At 39.9% G+C, this 20,101-nt stretch overlaps 1 protein-coding gene across 1 annotated transcript in view; it reads right to left on the bottom strand.

Annotated features, from left to right (window-relative positions):
- Positions 1 to 20,101, bottom strand: part of LOC101165610 (PDZ domain-containing RING finger protein 4) — a 45,809-nt gene that overhangs the window by 10,540 nt on the left and 15,168 nt on the right. The window contains exons 2-3 of the mRNA XM_011491039.4: positions 5,401 to 5,672; positions 3,456 to 3,558 (exon numbers count right to left, since the gene is read on the bottom strand). Of these exons, the coding sequence (XP_011489341.1) occupies positions 3,456 to 3,558; positions 5,401 to 5,672 (375 nt within the window). The remainder of the gene's footprint in view (positions 1 to 3,455; positions 3,559 to 5,400; positions 5,673 to 20,101) is intronic.

The following is a 20,101-nucleotide window of genomic DNA, read 5'->3' as shown; positions in this document are numbered from 1 at the left end:
TGGGAAAGTTTGTGTACGTTTTTGTAAGTTTGTTCACAGCGACGCAAATAAACCTTTCCTCGCACTCCTAATATCCCTACTCATTAAAATTGGATTCTTCAGCCAATCTAAGTTCTTCTTCAGCATTCTGAAGAACTGTAGTTGTCCTTTATAAAACACCCTCTACAGCACAACTGGACCCGTCTCTGTTTTTAAGACCTCCTTTGAGTTTTAGCTGGAAAGAGTGTAAACAGAGTAAACTTTAAACTATTGCCGCTCTGCAGAAACTATGTCCTAGAAAGCAACAGTTTAAAAAAAAAGTAGAGTACAAAAACAGTGTAGGAAGGTCTAAAGGGCAGATCAGTTTAGTTAGTTCAGTTTAGAATTTTTCTATTGAATTGTATGTATTTTATGTCTTACCCTACATCCATCCGCACAAAGCCCATCAAGACGACTGTTGTTGTGATTTTGGGGTATACAAATAAAATTGAATTAAATTTAATTTAATTGGAGAGCTTCCAGCAAAAAAAAAAAAATGAAACAGACTATAGCCCTTGAAGATATTCTGGCATCTGTTACGCACAGGTTGCTAAAATTTTTAAATATCCTCTTGTGTTATTTTTATTTTTTTACATTGCCAGCGATACCCTTAATCCATATTTATCACTGGCAAACGCCTATTATGCATTGCTCATATCATTTTGCCCATTAAGCACCTCCAATCCGGTTGGCAAACCTTGCTTTTATTCAGGGTGCTGTAAAGTTTGCACAATTTGTAGTGAACCGGTTAACATTTGTGATGTTTATCTCCAAGATCTCTGTGCAGCGCTGAGCTGAAAACCCGTAAGCATCAAACTGAGTTGAGCATCGAGAAAATGCTGAGTAGGCTCTTTTTTTTTTTTTCAGAATTTAGTCAATTTTAGGAGGCTGTGTTTTTTTACACAGCAAAGATAACGGCGGTTCATCTTTATTAACCTTACACACCCAAAAACTCCTCATCAAAGAAAAAAATGGATTAAATCTCTGCCATGAAGAGGTGGATTCAGGTAATAAAAGAGGAACCGTTAGGAGGGGGGAGGCTGTAGATTTAAAGCCCACACCCATCCATTTTTTTTTGTCAAGCTCAACAGCAAAGATTAACATCTGAAGAAATTCATTTTAGTGGCATTTAATCCCCCAAACCTGAGTAAACGACTGTGACCTTTAAAGGCTGAGGAGTTAAATTTTAACGCCACACACCGCTGCAACCAAGCTGTGCGGCTAAACGGCTTCATATCGGTGCAAACTGTGTACCCCGCTTGCTTTCAATAAATCCCTATTTCCAGCTTGATAAGTGAGGAGTGACACAATCCTGTGCGGAGTTGGAATTGATCTTTGTTGTAAAGCTTTTAATAAAAAATGAAAATGCAGACGGCGGCAGGGGGGGATGTAAAACATCTGGAAAAGTGCTTCTGTCTGCCACGCGCTCGAATGGTAACTCGTGTTTCTACAGTAATTACTGTTAAGTGTAATGGTCTCCGGCTCATTGTTTCCTCGTTAGATGGCGCGGTGGCCTTTCGGCTGATCGCAGCGCCCATTTGATCATTTGCTGAAGGAAAAAAATTCATTTTCGTTTTACATTTCAGTACATTTCACATTTTAAGTGAACCAACCCAAACTTAACACATTACTCCTTAGTCACAACCGCTTTTATGGGTGGATGAGGGCGGGTAAAAAATGGGCAAACCTGAACGGGGCAGGCACAGATCGCTATGAGAGCCTGTAGAGCTAGAATGTTTTGCTTTTTTTTCCCATGTGCATACACGTAGCAAACACATAAGGGTAAGTTAAAGCTGGTTCCAAATGGTCCCGTTTGCCAATCGTCTTCGTTGACACCAAAAAATCACCTCCGTCACGTCTGCTTCTGACTTCCATCTCTCTGCACTGCAACGCAAGCTTTATGCATGAGTTCTATTCTTAGTCCGTTGATGCATCAATGTTGCAGAAAAAAGCTGGAGAACCGGAAACAAGTCCGGGTTTCCATATAAAAACTTAATGAAACAATTTTAGTTTATATTTAAGGTGACGTGCCAACGGGATAACACACATTAACACCCCAGATAAAATTGGTGTCCATTCATCCGATGGCGGACAAAAGTTTGATTAGTATAAAAACATCATGTATGACCCAAAACCTGTATTTTACAAGGATTCAGTGAGGGTGGAGAGGGCATGGGGCTTGATTGCTCAGGTTTTGGACGAGCACAGATAGTGGGATGAACTACTTTATACGGGGGTGGCAGGACAAACCACTCCTCCAGGGACCTGGAGACACAACATAGACGATGTAGACTAAATGAAAGCCCAAACTTCAAAATTCTTCATGGCAAACTCAAGAGGGAAATTCATTTGGAGTGTAAATCTAATTACGATGTATTGTACTGCAGGAAATGTCAAGCTTTTCCCATTTTTCTGACCCTTTGTGCTATATTACAGCTGGGTATGGGTGTTTGGAGGAACAGTTGGAGTGTAACAACAGGCCTCTCCATGTGGACGATCCGTTTGAAGTGAAGCTCAAACTGTCAATCAGAGATAATGTTCTTGGGAATGGCAGCTCCATTCAGTTTCAACCAAGAGGAAACCCATTCTTGTTTCAGTTAGATACACATGGATGGACATGGAAAGTGAAGCAATTTGGCGTGTGAACTGTCTGGCAGGTGTGTTTTCCTGTTGTACCGCTGACCTTGTTGGGATACAACAGCTATTACGAGCCCCCACCACCACCCCAACCCCAGGAGGCCCTTTCATTTGGTAGGTGCTGTAAGATAGAAGAACACAGCTGGCATCACAGAGATCCTAATAACCACAATGCAGTTCACTGAACCAGGAAGTGCTTATTAAACCAGGCAGGATCACTGGCAGTAGCAAAAATCACCCATCACTGTCACCTGACAGGGCCTGGAGGTGCAGCAGGAGATGCGCATGATCCACCTGCTACAATGGAGGTACCGCTAAGCATGTGGGGCTTTGATTTGATTTGATTTGATATTTGTAGACTGAATCCAAGAAGGAATTTCAGTTCTGATAGTGGGGGCTACAGTCTTTTTCTGCTTTCATGTTTTGAGAGGAAGTCTGTAATTATTAGTAAAAGTAATGCTGTAAAAGACCAAACTACAAACAAGGTGGGGGGGGGATAAAATTTCTGCACCATAAGGCGCACAAAACAGCGCTAATTCTTTTCAAAAAGCACCATATAAATGGATTCATTCTGGTGATGCTTACTGATGTCAAAATGATTTTTGAGAGGAACATTGCTCTCTGTCAAAAAATCTGTCTTTTTCTTTTAAAAGCAGCTAACAAGGTTGGGTGTTAGCATAGTCAAAGTAACCTTTGTGTTAACTGGTTTCAGTCAGTTATTTTACGAGAACGAGACTCAAAGATTAAAAAAAAAATACATTAGGAGCAAAAGTGAACACGATAGTAAAAGTGAATCCTACCTCATACTCATAGTCTTCGGCCCTATCCACCTCTGCCGGGGTATTAGACATGTACTCTGGACATTCATAATACTCGTGCTCCATGGTGTGAATGGAATGACAGCTATAAGGAAAAAACATGTCAAAACTTTGGTTAAAGATAATTCACTCATGGTCTATATTTATAAGTCTTCAATTGTTCTAAATAGCCCTATAACATAAATGTTATTGATCACATTATTCAATAATCCAGTAGACTATTCCAACATATTTTTAAATTGTTCTAAACTATTAGGACCAATTTTTCTATTTCATTTATTAAATAAATATTAAATTGGTTCGAATCTGCTAGAGCACCTCGACCATTACCTCCCCATTACAGCCACGGCTTCTGTAAATTGTCGCTATGACTGCCTCTCTGTAACCACTGACCACGACAGGTAGATTTGTTGTTTTATGAGACGAATTGATTTCATTTCCTGCCCAGCACAGACCTATAAATAACCTCAAAATGAACAGTCATAGGATGCCTGCTTCATCAGCCCATTGGCTTCTAATCAGCAAGCAAAAGCCCCCATTAAAGAAAATGGATGTCGCACAGCAAAGCAATTATTGCCGTGCAGTTTAGCTGTACATAATGAGATCACAGTGCTTAGTTTAGACTAGTCTGTTTATATGAGATATATCTTCTGAATGCTACCTTCACACCGGGTATGTGATGCGCGTTGAAGAAAGCATGTTTAGCGCTGTCTTGAATGCGCGTTTAGCGTACAATGTTGACACTGAAAATGCAGGGAGGGGATTTTTCATCTTATTTCTTTTTCTACTGTTACTACCACATGTCTACTACCTACAGTTGGAAGAGACTTGGTGTGAAATGTCAAAGTGGTCCAAATCTTGTAAATCTTTGCTCCAGGCTTTTTCTTTCACAGCTTTATTCTGATATATGAAAGACTTGGTGGCATAGAATTCTAGCCGGGAACAAACTGCAATTATTAATTTCTATTATTGGATCATGTTTACAACTTTAAGCACTGGTTTAATGTGATAATGTGTTCTAATGATATTCAATGATTATTATATAATGGTTACCGTTACTGTTTACTGAAATCATGAATTAATGTTTTCTGAAGATAATCATCATATTCATTACTAGGCACTGGATTTTGTTACTTGAATAGAATCTAGCAGATCAGAACCGGATTACAAAAACTATGTAAAACTATAAAATAATTTAACTCAGTAGGGGTGGGATTATATGAGCTCACTTCTTCCCATTCCTTTTCAAGCAATAAATCAAGCTCTACTTCTATGATCACTACGTTTAAGTCTTTTACATCTTTTTTGTTTGTTTTATTTTCTGTTTTTTTAATCTATGCATTTAATCATTTCTGTAATGAGTTTGATAAACCTGTGTACAATCTTAATTACTTGACTACAATGCTTGAAATCAATCAATAAATCAATCAATCAATCAATCAATTTCGTGTTTTAAAAGGAATAGTACCTACATGTCACTGCTTAATCTGGGTCCCTCATTGGTAATAGTTTAGTCTTTTCATAATTTAGCGGCCAAGAAGTTCAACTGGTTCAACTTCAAGTGAACAGTGAACATCCGTTTTGTATGTAGAGCCTACAACCTGCCATAAAACCCTGCGTAGGTCTGAACGTGGAATTCAGGGTGACGCGTCTACATAGACCGTTCATTGATATTGGCCGCTTGAAAGCAAGTCGACGCGATCAGTGTGTAGGTACCTTAAGTGTCCTAAAAATGTCCGTAGCAACATGTGAATGAGAGTTTTGAACGCAGAAGCTTGAAACCAACATATATGCGCATCTACATAGACGTTTCATTAGAAGTGGCTGCTTGAACATGCGCTGCAGAGGATGGTGTGAACATAGCTTTACAGATTCCGTGAAACAAAAGAAAAGGGTGGAGGACAAGAACATTCCAACAGATGCTCACCTGTCAGAAAGAAGGAATGGACAGATGTCAGGGACCGGTGGGGTGGACGGTTGGAGCTTGGCCAGCGCCATGATGTGCTCAAAGGTGATGTCTGTCTGCGTGCAGACATCAACCACGCACACGTCCTGTGGCGAGCCACTGTGGCTGTGTGAGAGGGCAGAACCAGCTCTGTTGGGGGTTCCCCGCAGAACCTGCACAACGATGGGGTCTCGTCTGATGGCTTCCACCACTGCCTCTTCATGTTCTGCTCTGGAAAAGTCACGTCCGTTGACCTGTGGTGTCAGATATTGGAGTTTTATGAGCTGTTCTGTTTTGCCTCTTAAAAAAACACATTTCTCAGCACAAAAACACATTTTAAATGGTAAAAGCTGTAATATTCTGTCCGTGAATATTTCTATAGTTAGAAAGATCAATTAATTTCATGTAAAAAAGGTAATAAGCCAGATCAGTGATCTGCAGACTAGTGCAGGTCCATGAGTCACTTTGTCCTGCAATGAAAAATAGAATTTGATGCTGAAAGAATTTTTGTTTTGTAAGAATACCAGATTCTCTCCACCACATCCATCTAGAAGTCCCTCTTGGTTTATGTCAAGACGTCGTCTCGGTAACGTGTCTTGAATACTGTATAGACGCTACCCTCTTAAAACAGCTGTTCCAAAATTAAAACACTAATGCTAGCAATGTTAATAAAAAAACAAATATCTTTGGAAGTATATTTTGTGTATAAAATAAGTCAGTGAGGAGACAGAAGAAGAGCCTTCAACTCACACCGGACTCGGGAATGCGCATTCAAGCGACCATTTTCAAAACAAACTCTTTACAAACGCGGGTTTATGAGTGCCTTGGGATTCATGCGTTCAAAACTATCACGTTTACGTGTCACTACTCTAGTTTCTACGACCGTTTACGTAAAAAACCCGTATCCATGACTACGCGTAAAAATTTGACCTATCAAGGACTCAGATTTGGTAGTGAAGTATGGATGGCATCCCTTTAAGTTCCAAGAGTTTAAAAATTGATAATGCAGGACAAATTAATAATAAATATAATACTAGGCTAATAAAAAATGCAACAGACAAAACCAGAAATCCATACTGGAAATATGTATTAATTAAAACAGTTGTTACCACAAACTAAACCCTATCTGTATGGAATGTGGTGACTGGCTCTCTAATGTTACAACAGGGCTGGTAATAAAGTTTAACGTATATTTTGAAACATTATTCGTGAAAGTTCGTTTACAACATTTTATGTTGTTGTATTTATCCACCACACATTAAAAAGTCCAACGATTTTGAAGATGGAGTCCTGTTTTTAGCTTCCACTTCAACAGATAAGGGTAAAGTTAAGAGAAAATGGATGATCACATTATAATGTTCCTACATATGATCTAGGGCAGTGGTCACCAACCCCCGGGGCCGCGGACCGGTACCGGTCCCGGTCCGTGGGTCATTTGGTACCAGGCCGCACAGAAATAATGAATAACATACTTTAGTTCCGGTTTATTTATATCGGAATCTGAAAGATGTTTTATTTTGAAAAATTGCCCGATTCTCTGTCACATCCGTCTATGTCACCATTAACCCGGGCAAAGACGCTCTTCTCGGTCACGTGATAGGTTACAGGTAAAGTAAAACCCAGGAACTACCAAAATGAGTAAAAAACAAACGTCTTTGGAAAGTTTCTTTGCCAAGGGGAAAAGGCCCTTCCAGGAGACAGAAGAGGAGCCTTCCACTTCTAAAAAAAAGAAAGCAACATTTAATAGACACTACTTCTTTTTTGCAACATGAGTGTGGGAAGGGGAGAGGATGATGACTCCTGTGCGATGTTGTAGCCATGCGTGTCAAAATTAAAGCTTGGGGTTTGTGTTGTTACGTATCTGTTCCTCCTTCTGCGTGGTATTGCTACAGTAATCCTCCGCCAACATATTAAAGAGCGGTCCGTTAAATTGAAAAATGTGCAATACAGTTTACTGAAAAAGAAAAAAAGACCGGTCCGTGAAAACTTTGTGTGACGTCATACCGGCCCGTAGCGCTTAAAAGGTTGGGGACCACTGATCTAGGGTGTGTCCCCTAATTCCCTCAATAGTCAGTACTTAGGATAGATAGATAGATAGATAGATAGATAGATAGATAGATAGATAGATAGATAGATAGATAGATAGATAGATAGATAGATAGATAGATAGATAGATAGATAGATAGATAGATAGATAGATAGATAGATAGATAGATAGATAGATAGATAGATAGATACTTCCCCTGAATCTCTGCATAAAACTGCTCACTACATTGGCAAATACAGACAGCAATGCATTGAGTTTTAACAATTTCATTGTAAATAATCAATGTGAATTATTTGTTATAAATCGTCCAGGGTTTCATCATCAGAAAACAGCGAATTCAAAGATTGTCTTCGTAGAATGTTCATATTTATCAAAGTTTTAAATTCGGAACATGAGTGATGTCCTATTTGCAGTTAAAAAAAGGAGTGGGTATGTTGTCCATATTGCTTTAAATCCCAGGGATAGTCCCAGACTATATAGTCTTTAAGGGGTTAGGGAGGGAATTTGGACATAGCCTTAGGTGTATCAGACAGTTTAAAATTTTTCCCTCAAAAGTTAAGGGAAACTGCAACCCAAAAAAAGAAAAAAAAGAAAACTGTAATCGACTTCAGCCAGTCCATGAAAATGTTGACCGGTACGTCCTGTAAAAAAGAATGGTAACCGATGAGTTTAGAAGATTATAAGGCAAATACATGAGTGTTGTAAATGTAATATTGTGGTTTCTGTAATGATGATGCTATGTTATAGGTGCTTATGATTACCTGGTTTTATCACCAAAGCCCAATCATGAGCACCAGCTGGAATTATGAATCAGTGGGAATGTTATGGAAGACATCACTAAAATGACACCTGGATGTCTTCATTTGCTTTTACTACACTGTGCAATCCACCTTTTGATGAAGAAGCTGGGGGTTGATGAAAAGCACACCAGCTGGTCTACCTCATGTCGCATTTTTATGTTTCCGTCAAAATACTTTTTCAGACAAATATCTTATGGAGTTCATTTTAATGTAAAGCATGCGTTTTTCTTAATTGAAATTTTTTTTAAATTAATGATCTGTTAAAAATGCACCAAATTTTAGGACACAAACGCTTACAATGCACCAAGAAAAAAAATGCAACAGTTTTGTGTTTTAAGGGATGGTTCATTGAAATATGATGCTGTTTTCCCCTAAGGAGCAATATTTGAATTTAATCGCGCCTTTTCTTCTGGACGTGTGGTCAGATGCCATGCACAGATGTATGCAAGCGAAGCACTTGCACAGAGACGGATAGCAGAGCGCATTCCATCAATATTGAGAGCACTAATTCCATTTTGATTACAAGATTCCGTTCCCATTACTCCAAGGTGCTCTTGTGACCACTGACAAAGACACAATATCGTCTCCTTCCATCGTCTGATAGAAAAACTAAAAGTAGCTCAAGACAGCCCATTGGGGGAAGCTGTAATGAACCAACAATATATCGCAGCCTTCATATACCTCTCAAGTTAAAGGTTATCTTTGCCAATAAAAATGGTTCCCAGTAGCCCCAAACCAAAGCCTATTGTCTGTCCAAACACTCCTTTTTAAAGGTCAAGGTTCAAAGTGCTGCTCCACACTTAAGAATGAATGAATTTAATGTTGCTAGGAGAATGAATAAACAGCTTCGTCTTCAATGAAACCAGTGCGATATGATCCATATGTGGATCGAGGTCATCAGTGAAAACAAGATTTAGTTCCTGCTTTTGCTTATCATTCTGTGTGTTTGGGCAGTGGTATATTAAATGTAAAAAATGTTAATGCAACACTGTTGACATGTTTGTGTAAAACCTAACTTTGCTCTTTTTTTGTCCTTTTCTAGCAACGGCGTTCACACTGGACTGTTAGTATCGGATACTAGCTCATGTACTTACAGTTGGAAGAGGCTTAGTGCCAAATGTCAAAGTGGACCTTGCTCTAGATCTTTTCATTGTTTTATGTATTTATTAATTTCTCCTTTGTGATAAATTTTCATGTGGTTACACTACTCATTTGTAGCTATCAAATACGTCACTATACGAGCACCTTATTGGTCTATGTTCAACTGGTTTAACTTTTAACATACATTTTGCATATAGAGCTAAAAAATGGACTTAAAAAATTGCGCAACGACGCATGAACGCAAGGGTTTTGAACGCTGGAACCTGAAACACACATTCACACGTTATTACATAGACATTTTATATTGGAAGTGTTCGCTTGTACACATTAGCCCGTCTTGTATGTAGCATTAAATTTACTTGTTGTGTAATGAACTTAATGCTGATTACTGATAGTTTGTCATTGAAGACAATGCCAAAAAAGTCAGTTAAGGCTAGCTTTTGTAAAAAATGTCAGGATTAACAGCTAAGTGTTAAGAACTTTTGGTCAGCATTCCTCATACTTAAACTGGGTTTAAGTAAGGGTTAATGGCCGACGAAGTGTGCATTATCACGTTTTAACGCAAGCTGTGGAAGCCTGAAATTTTGCTTCCGCGAAATGCGTTAAAAAGTGATAATGCACACCTTGAAGGCCGTTAACCCGCTTATACCATGGTCACTTACAAAAGAAATAAATAGTAACCAGTTTTTAGTCCTTCATTCTTGTTTTTTTCCCGATTTGGATCGCTTTCCTCACAAAAAGTGGACCATTTGTTACGTGGTGCGGCGCAACAAATAGTCCATGTCACGCCGCACCACCGCTGCAGTCAAGATTCTGCGATATAAAGCGTTATATATATGCTGATCTTTCTGATGGGTTGAATAAAGCATCAGTTCAGAGAGAAAGTTTACCTCTTACTGCTTGTTTTTGTCCAAAGGATGAAGCAAAATCTTGTTTTAAAGAAGCCGGCGCAGTGATACAAAACATTAAGCTAGGTGACCGGAACTTCACCGTGCGGTTGTCCAGAATCGAGTATTCCCCGGACCCTGGTATAATACCAGATCTAAGATTTTATGGACTGAATTACTTTGAGTGGGAAAAAAACAGTATATACATGTATATAATATTTGAAGTGCAGTCATAAGTTACATAACTTAATGAATACAACAGGAGTATGAATACTGATTGCCTTAATATGTATTGGGTCAATATGAAGTCAGTTTTTTCATCCCCATGGTCAATGGTATTTAGGCCCACCTATTCCCCATACAGTGGCTGGGATGGGCTCCAACATCCTCATGACCCCAAAAGGGATTAAGTGGGTTTGGAAAATGGATAAATAGACAGAATAACACCATCAAACCCCAAAGCCTTTCTTTAAATGGAAAATCAGGCTTGAAAAAACAGCCAGACACATGCTGGAGTACAAATGCGAATTTGATGTTCACCAGCCAGGGAAACAACATAACCATTTGAGTTGTGTTGGTTCTAATCATACAACAAAACAAAGAGGTTCATGAAACACCTTGTGGCTACCTGGTGAACTGAGCTGGCTCCTGTCACTTTGAATTTTAAGCTATATACACACTGCCCTCAAGCAGCCACTACCAATGAAAAGTCTACATAAACAGGTTTTTCGGGCTACTTCATTTTTGGGCTCTACGTAAAAAATGCATGGCCGTTGCCATCTGAACCAGGCCGAATTTAGACCATCTAGGGACTTGGAAACCAACCAGAATTATTTGGTGAAACCAGACATGGTGAAGAGCCTGCTGTCTGTGTTTGTTTTTCAGATAAACCAAGGCCACCATAGGATACCATTAATGAATCGCACTGTTGTCATTTCTTGCCGCAAGATTTGCACAGCTTTGGCATTCTGCACCAAGCATCTTCCAACTGCAGGTGGCAGACATGCGCTAGTACAAAAGCCCCTCCCTGGTTGCCCAGTGTGAACACCATAAGCTAAAAGCATGTTCTTGAAATGCATGTCAAACACCCGATGTGAATGTCGCTTTAAATCTGGCTCAAACAAAATGTCAAAGGCCGCTTCTCTGGTTCTTTTTTGTGAAGCTCCCGTTATTTATAAGCTATTAGTACCTCATCTTTATGTACAGATTGTCTGTCAGATCTGAGATAAGTCATAAACCAATCAGGGTTTACTTTGAAGCTGTCAATACGCTCAATAGGTTGCGTTGCTCGTGTCAACCTTTAAATGTGTCATTGCTTTATCAGTTGGACACTAAAATAGCTAAATGTTGCTTCCACACATGAATACAAACAGGAAAGATAAGAAAAACGCAGAGATAAGAAATAGCATTTGTTTGTGAGTGTACGTGTTTGCGTGCGCGCGCAAGTGTGTGTGTGGTTGCACTTGTGAATGGCTGCAGTTGCTAAACTGAGATAAGAGCCAACCACTCAACCTCACTGCTAAATCTGACAGGCGTGTTGTCATTGTGAACAAATGGAAACACACACGCACACACACACACACACACACACACAGAAAACACACAAATACATGTTTGTGCACAGCGTTACATCATCTCCATACAGACTTCAAACATCTAGACAATGTGGTTGTCTGCATTAATCATGTTGTACTAAACAATGCTGGTCCCTCACAACGACTAGACTGACAATAGACGTAGAAACAATAAGCCTCTGCGGTGGTGGTGATGCTGGGAGGGGGGCTTTTTCCTTTTTGCTGCTGACCTTTGCCGCGCTTCACCATTTTTATTTTCACCTCAATCTCCCACATCGGGATTTCTTCACGAAGTTCAGCTCATTGGAAGATCCACTTCTTTTGCATTCACGGAACGTGGATAGTTGCGATGCGTGAGGATGCGCAGGTGGCGTGCTCCAATAACCTGGCAGATCTCATTTCTTCTTTCCTCGTTCCCCAACGTGAGACGACATTGAGAAATCACCGTCAGAATGTCTCATTTCAATTATAAAAGTCTCCAACACACGATATCACATAAGCTCAATGCCATGTTTTCAGACAGTGGAGTGACAGGATGTCACTCAGTGACTCAGGTTTTACAGGGTTTGTCGAGTGTGCTATGCTATCCGAGGCTATATTTATGTTCTGTTTCCCTGAGCGGATTTGCAAGAGTTATAGTACCTGTGATTTAAATTTGTGAACTTGAAATAAATAAATAAAGTGCTTATTTGATTTATAGTTTGAGTTCATCTACACAGAAAGCGATGTCAACTAGCCAGGCGGCTACTGTGTAGCCATCCTGACCACATTATGAACAGGAAACAAGGAAGGAGATTAATTGAAGGTGGTCGACAGCCAATGAGGACACAGAACACAAGGTGCTGTAAAAATGAAAAAACAAACAAAAACAAATTAATAATAGAGCACGCAGATTGCAATCCGCAAAACGGAAAAGAGCATTGCAATCCTTCTTTGAGTCACGACGTTGCTGGAGCCTATCCCAGTTAAAGTTGTATGAAGTTCAATATTGCAGTACCACACACTAACAAACACACCTAAAGTGCAATTTAATTTCATCGGTTCCCTTATAATGCCTGTTTGTGGATTGTTGAAGGAGTGTTTGGAATTCTGATCAGAGGTTGCACTTTTGTCGAAATTCCTGTATCATTTTTAGAATATGTAAAAAATTGAAAATTAATTTTTTGTGATGGGTGTGGTGAGTGGGATCAGAGATTTTAAACTTCAGATCACAAAAAGTCCCCATGGAACAAAAATTGAATTCATTTCTGATGAGCTAGTTACATTTTAGCATTTTTTAACAAACCATGATCATTTTTTCCAATCAACAACTGCTCACTATGCATTGTATGGCGCTGCTGTTTTACATTTCAGCATCACACCAATTAATCAAAGTGACAAGGTACTTAATGAGAGGCAATTAGCGTGTTAACCGAAATGCAAATCAGAGAGGAAGAGAGTGCCAAAAGAGATTCGTGTCGGTGTGTTGGGTTTTGGAGTGTGTGTTATTTTTTTTGGGAGTGGGGGGGGGGTGGGGGGGATATTAAGTTGCGGCAGCGGGTTCAAGGAGATTTTGCTCCTACTAGAACCTAAACAGGTCAAAGGTCAGTTTGGCTCTTCCCACCTGTGCTCATCCTCGCCCATCATTACATCCATGTTCGTTCCTGTGAGTACGACACTGCAACGAGTGTCCTTGAGCTTATTTTTTCCTACATTGGTTCCTGCACAACAGGCGAAAACAACCAATTAGTTCTGCCTGAAGAAGTCGGCATGACAACACGAAACATGGATTTACCAGCTGCTGTCAGGATGGATGTTAAGTAGCCGGTGCAGGTCAATCCCTCCTTCATCGCTTGGAGTCTGTGCGCTGCAGATTACAGAGTTTCCTGAAGGAATGGCTCTCCTCCGAGCCAGCTCATTTTTTTTTTTTTTTTGAGTTAGATCCTGCAGTTTTGCTTTTTGTTTTAGCCAGAAACTGACATGGTTTTAGAAGTATAACAGCAACAAAAACAAAAAAGGGAGAGGAAAGCTTCCCCACGTGTCCCTCTTCAATAGCACTCACAAAAAAGGTCTCAAGCTGCTGGGCTGCCCTTCAGCTGGTTTATCCTGCATCCAGGCTTGTTATGGCGGAGTCTGTGCGCCGTTGAAGAGTTCTTCAGCGAGATTGACTTGGTGCTCTGCAGCTGATCATGCTGAGGGGAGCTCAGACAAAGCTCCTTCCTCAAAAAAAAAAAAAAAATACCCTTTTAGGGTTTTGGACTTAATAAAATGGAACCAAGAGATAAAACATCAATTAAATGAAATATCGGTTCGACTTTAAAATAAACTTAGAAAAGGAAAAAAGCCTAATCTAATTCTGCATGTGAGCTTTTTCGCCTAAGTAGTAAAAAGGAAAAGCTCAATATATGATTTTTCAATAAGATATTAACAGACTTCAAGAAAATATGTTTAACTGTCGTTTTTTATATATTCTGTATGGTTATTATGTTATTATCACATTATGGGGCTTGTACGCTAAATATTCATTTGAAAATACGGTGTTTTTCTGATTTCCACCTCTGTAGCAAATTACAGTTTGTTAAAAAATTTCACTCTGTCCCTTTACAGCTATAATTTTTTTCAGTTCCCTCTAATTAAAAATTTGTAGTGAAAATTTTTTATTTTATGGGCACAAATGAGCATTTTATTAGTAATTTGTGGGCATTCTTAAATAAGCATTTTGTTACACAAATTAGCATTTTATTAGCATTTTTGGGGGATTCTGAAATTGGCTTTTTGTTTGCAAAAAATAGTATTTCGTGGGAACTAGTTAGCTTTTTTTTTAATTGCATAGCCACAAATGAGCATTTTATTAGCATTTTAAAGCCGCAAATTAGTATTTCGTGGACACAAATTTGTATTTTGATGTGCACCTTTTTGTTAGCATTTATAGGGCACAGATTATAATTTTATCAGCATTTTGAAGGCACAAATTTGTACTTTGTGGACACAAATTAGGATTTTGTTAGCATTATGTTGGCATAAATTTGCATTTTGTGCATATTATTTAGTATTTCGTGGACACACATTTGTATTTTATGTGCAAAAATGTGTGTTTTATGCTTTTTGTTAGCATTTTATGGGCACAAATGGGCATTTTCTTGGTACTCTATCGGAACAAATTGGCACTTTTTTTTTATCCCAGAAAGTAGACCTGTATTTGTCTGTCACACTGTTACTGAAAGTCGGCCAGTTCAATAAGAGTTGGTACAATATATTCAGTTTTACAGAAAACCCAATAAAGAGACAAAGAACTCTCTCTGTACTTCATCTGTCCCTGTAGAAACGAGCACAGAGACATCAGACGCTGCAGAATGGTGACTGTCATTCTAAGCAGCCATTTCTGATGTAAGTAGGGGGAAATCAAAGGTTATCATCTGTCAGTGAATGCATTAGTAACCATCTTATTTCCTGCTCTTTGTGCCACTTCTGCATGCAAAATGCAAGGCAGCCAGGTTTCATACAGACGTTGCCTTGGAATGAAACAAGGATTGTAATTATTTTCGTGAGGGAATTGTGTTTGTTTTGTCTTTTTCGCCCCAATAAGTCAAAAATCTGCGCTACTTTAGCTAGGCATTTTTCTTTATTTTCCTTCGTAAAATGACTAATGCCCTGTGCCCGGTGGGCTCGTTCATCATGTGTCCGCGTTTAACTAATAGGCTCCGTGTCTTCGGGGCGCGGGTTATGACAAACTGCATCAACAAGACATTCATTACCCTCAACAACCTAGCAACCAAATCACAATTACCGCAATTCCAAGAATGGGCATCCGCGCTCCTATTTCTCGCACACCACCCCGCCACGCATAAATTAGCCTCCTTTTGTCACATCAGGGGGGCTGGCGAGTTGAAAATGAGCTCTGTTAGTTTTCCTCCTGGTGACGCTGGGGTTGTTAATGCTGGATGACTGAGAAACTTCCTCCCTGTGAAATTAACACATTTCGTTTGCGCGGTCATAAACGCGTCTAAGGATCACCGAAATGTTCATTATGCCTATTTTACGCTCGTATTGTTGTGTGGAGGGGCAATCGGGCGGAAAGTTGCCTCGTGTGGCTGATGTAAACAGCATGTGTGTGTGTGTGTGAGTGTGTGTTAGCAGGACTCTATTGTTGATCTGTGTCTTCTCCACAGCCATTAAATTGCCATTAATCTCTCATCTGCCACTGAAACAAGAGGCAGAGAGCTGAGCTTAACAATAGAGCGGCGCATCCTCCAGCCTCGAGTTTCGCGCTGGCAATGAGTTGGAATTAGGCGCTCAGGGGTTTCACCGATTTGACCCACGTCATTCATCCAGACGGCAGGGTTCACAAAGAGGTGAGGTTTTTAGGGGTGCTGTGGTTGAGCAGCGTAGTTTTTCATTAATATGTGCTATGTGTTTGCCCAACAAAAAAACATGTCTCAAAGCTATGTTGATCATTTCCCTTCATTTTAAAGAGAAATGCATTTTTTTGTCTTTTCATTCTATTGGGAAAAAAAACCCAAATACATAGAAATTGTATCCGAGGGCCTCATTAGTCACAGTTCAACCGGCTTTAATTTTTGTTGCAGGTTCAATAGCCATGCTATGTATGTAAAGAAACTTGTAAATGCAAGTGTTCTGAATACACATATACGTTAGAAAATAATAATAATGCGCATTTACATTCATCTACATGGACTTTTCTTAGAAATTGGTTTGTTCTGAGCCCAGTGTTAACATAGAATTAAAGCGTGTTCAAGACGCATGACCAGGCTTCTGTTTACTTTGAACAGTTGGGATAGGCTCCAGCGACCCTCCGTAGTCCCTAATTTGGAGCCTGCTCATGTATGGATGTATGGATATGTATGGATGATATCTGCTTTTTTGGTTTAGTTACACAAAATGTTGTTTGTCCCTAAGTGTCTTTCACTTCTGTGCTCAGATAGGGGTTTGCTGTTCCAGAGGTGGGTGTCACGTCATGTGTTGTTGTTCACCTTTCAGCATATCCCGTCAGTTTTCGCCCCAGCGAATCAGCTTCCACTGAGTCACACAAGTGGTTTGACAAGTGGTTTTTTACAACGGATACCTTTCCTAACACAAACCTGCGTTTCATCTGGGCTGGGGTCCGGCACAGGGAGGTCCAAACTTGGACCCCCCTGTGACTAAATAGTTATTTTTTTGTGCGGGCCACCTGCGTGCCCTGTACAAGTTTGGCTAGTTTCCGCCCGCAGACTGCTCATATCCACACGTGAGGGCAGTAAGGACTAAGTCATAACTTTCTATTTTGAAAAAACTCCCAAATCTGTAATGAACAAAGTAGTCTCCAAAGGTTTGGTTGTGTAACATCAGCCCTTTATTTCTCTAAACATCACAGAATTGAACTGGTTTCAATCACAGCACACATTTTGTACCGATCCCCTGAAAATGATAACTAAGGGGTATTAGCTCAGCATCCCTGCCTGCACCCATTCTTTTACCCTTCTTACCCACCATAGTTACTGCATACGGCCCAGTAGTTGGCACGTCACAGCTTTCTCATGCCACCAACATGCAACTCTTTATGTTTGTGGTTTATTTAAGATGAGTCCATCAGATTTAATGACCTCCTCAAACTCCTATCATGATGTCGCCACAACAGTATTGGCATAGACAGCAGGGACCAGTGCCGTGGTTCACATTGGCAAGTAGGCCACGCATTTCATGCCCAAGAATGGGACCAGAATCATCCCAACCAAATGGAGTGCACTGTTCCCTAGCATTGAATGGACAATGTACTGTAGGTAGGTTCTACTAAGAAAGAGCAAATGCAGATGGATAAATTCTAAAACAGAAAAAAACATTTTGAAAAAGGGCAGCTCAACCTTATCGTAGAATATCGCCGTTCTATAAACACTCGCAGTGCTGCTGTGTTCACACCGGACCTGGAAATGCACTTTCGAGCGACCACTACCATTTAAAAGTCGACGTAAACGCGTTTATATGCCTGTTTTGGGCTTCTGCGTTTAAAAATCCTTTGTTCACACATTGCATTGCAAGTTTCTGGCCTTTTTTTGGGCTGTCCATACAAAATGTGCAGCAACTAAGCACACTGAATGTTTAACTGGTTGAATGTTGACCAATCAGGGACCCGGATTTGGTATGGATGCTTGGGTAGCGCCCTTCATTAAGCACGGAAGTTCCAACCGATCATGAAGGACAAGTTAATAGTTGGTGTTTGTGCCTGGTTGGAATTTAATGTCACCAAGTCTTTCATATATTGGAATAGAGCTGTGAAAGAATAAGTCTTGAGCAAGATTTACTAGATTTGCACCATATCGACATTTCGCACCAAGCTTCTTCTAACTGTTAGTATCAGGTGGCAACAGCCCTGTGTGAACACTAAATGTGCGTTCACATACCCTTAATTCTTGGCCCCACATGTCTACGTAACTTAAGACATGTCAGCTTCACCATGGAACCCCAAAAGCTTCATTATGTGTGCAATGCACCACAAAGCCAAGAACGTGAGTTTTCATGCATTCATTTCACAAAAAAAGATGTCTAATTAATTCAATGACTTTGAAATTCCCTCCTCCATTAATAAACCCATGAAAACTATAATCTTTTTAAAACCTGTATCTATTAATTAACCTGTAAATATGCCTTAATAACTAAAACATTTTCCTTAATTAGCAGAAAATGTGGTTAAAAATAACTTTCATGGGATTGTACTAGTTATATAGATGTAGCATTGGTAAATACATTTATCAGCCCTGTTTCCACTCTGCTACAGCTAACAATGATGCAGATTCTGCACACACACAATAGCTGGTGTTTGACAGCAACAAGAGACTGACACCGCATGCAAATGTCAGAGAGCAGATGAGCAGAAGTCAATGCAGGCTGACTGAATAGCAGCAAATTAGCATAGAGATTTGTTGTTGGAAGCGCAAGATGAGGACATGTTTGAATCATATTTTAAACATATATTAATATCATAAATTTCAATAAAAGTCAACATACCTTAAATTATACTCCAAATGAAACTAGTCTACACGGGAGACGTGCATCTAACATTAAAGGCTCCATCCGATTGGTCAACAACGTGAAGGGGTCCATCCGATTGGTCAAATGCATAAATGCATTTATTTGATTTTTAAAAACAACTTAAGCTGCCATAACATTGTTTTAGCACATTTAAAGTAACCATTTATCACAATTTCTGCCGTCTTCTGCAATATGCGTATTGCACAGCTTGATATCACGATAACGATACATTTGTGATTTATTGTGCAGTGAAAATGTGTGTTTGCCTTACCTAAAGAAAACATACGACATTCGAAAGAAAACTGCTAGATCTTAATTAGCCTCTTTTGATGATTTCTAGCTTCTCATACAGATTTGGTAAAAAAAAAAAAAAACATTTTCGGAGGCTAGGGCATAATTAGCAAAAAAGCTTAGGACGGAAAAATTATTTTCTGAGAAGAAGAACAATCTAAGATTTCTGCATTATTCTCTATTTTAAATTATTCTTATTTTTGTTGACAGTCAATTTTTGGACGATCTGAGTGGGTTTACTCTCAGAATAGTGAACATTTAGGCTGATCTTGTAGTGATGACGGTAATGTCAACACAAATTATTCAAAGTCAATGGTAGCATTTGATTTGGCACTATTTTCACATTTTCTTGCAGGACCACCCGTCTCTTTTCTTTGTTTTTTGGAGGATGACCTTAGTATTTGTATGTGTGTTTGACCTCCGATCAGACGAGACGACCTGCTGAATTTAAGCAAATTCCTGAGCGGAGGAAAAAAATACTAACCAGGATTCCCTCGGCAGCGGTGAGCAAAGAGGGAAGAGCCCAGTGCCAAATCCCTGTCCGGCGGGCGGACAAGGGACGTGTGGCGTGTGAAAGACCGCCTGCCTCGTATCGGGCAGGTGCCTGAGTACTTCGGATAGAGGCTGGGTTGTGGGAACCCCAGACCTTGCCCGCGCTCCCGCTGAGTGCACCTCCCCTGCATTTAATTGATAAATTCTTCTTCTAAACCCCGTTTTGACCTTTTCGGGGTCACGGGGCTGCTGGGGCCTACCCCAGCCATTCATGGGCAAAGGTACGGGACATCCTAGATTGGTCGCCAGTCTTTTGCAGGGGCACAAATCACACACCCATTCACACTCACATCTAGGGAGAATTGAGAGCAACCAATTTACCTATGAAGCATGTTTTTGGACGGTGGAAGGAAGCCGAAGTCCCCGTAGAAAACCCACTGAGAACGTGCAAATCCACACAGAAAGGTCCCCCATTGGTGACTCTACCCT

Source organism: Oryzias latipes, chromosome 23 (assembly GCF_053564925.1).
Source record: "Oryzias latipes strain Hd-rR chromosome 23, Olatipes_Hd-rR_3.1".
Classification (NCBI taxonomy): Eukaryota; Metazoa; Chordata; class Actinopteri; order Beloniformes; family Adrianichthyidae; genus Oryzias; species Oryzias latipes.
The sequence above is the reverse complement of the archived record's forward strand: the minus strand, read 5'-3'. Positions and strand labels throughout refer to the sequence as shown.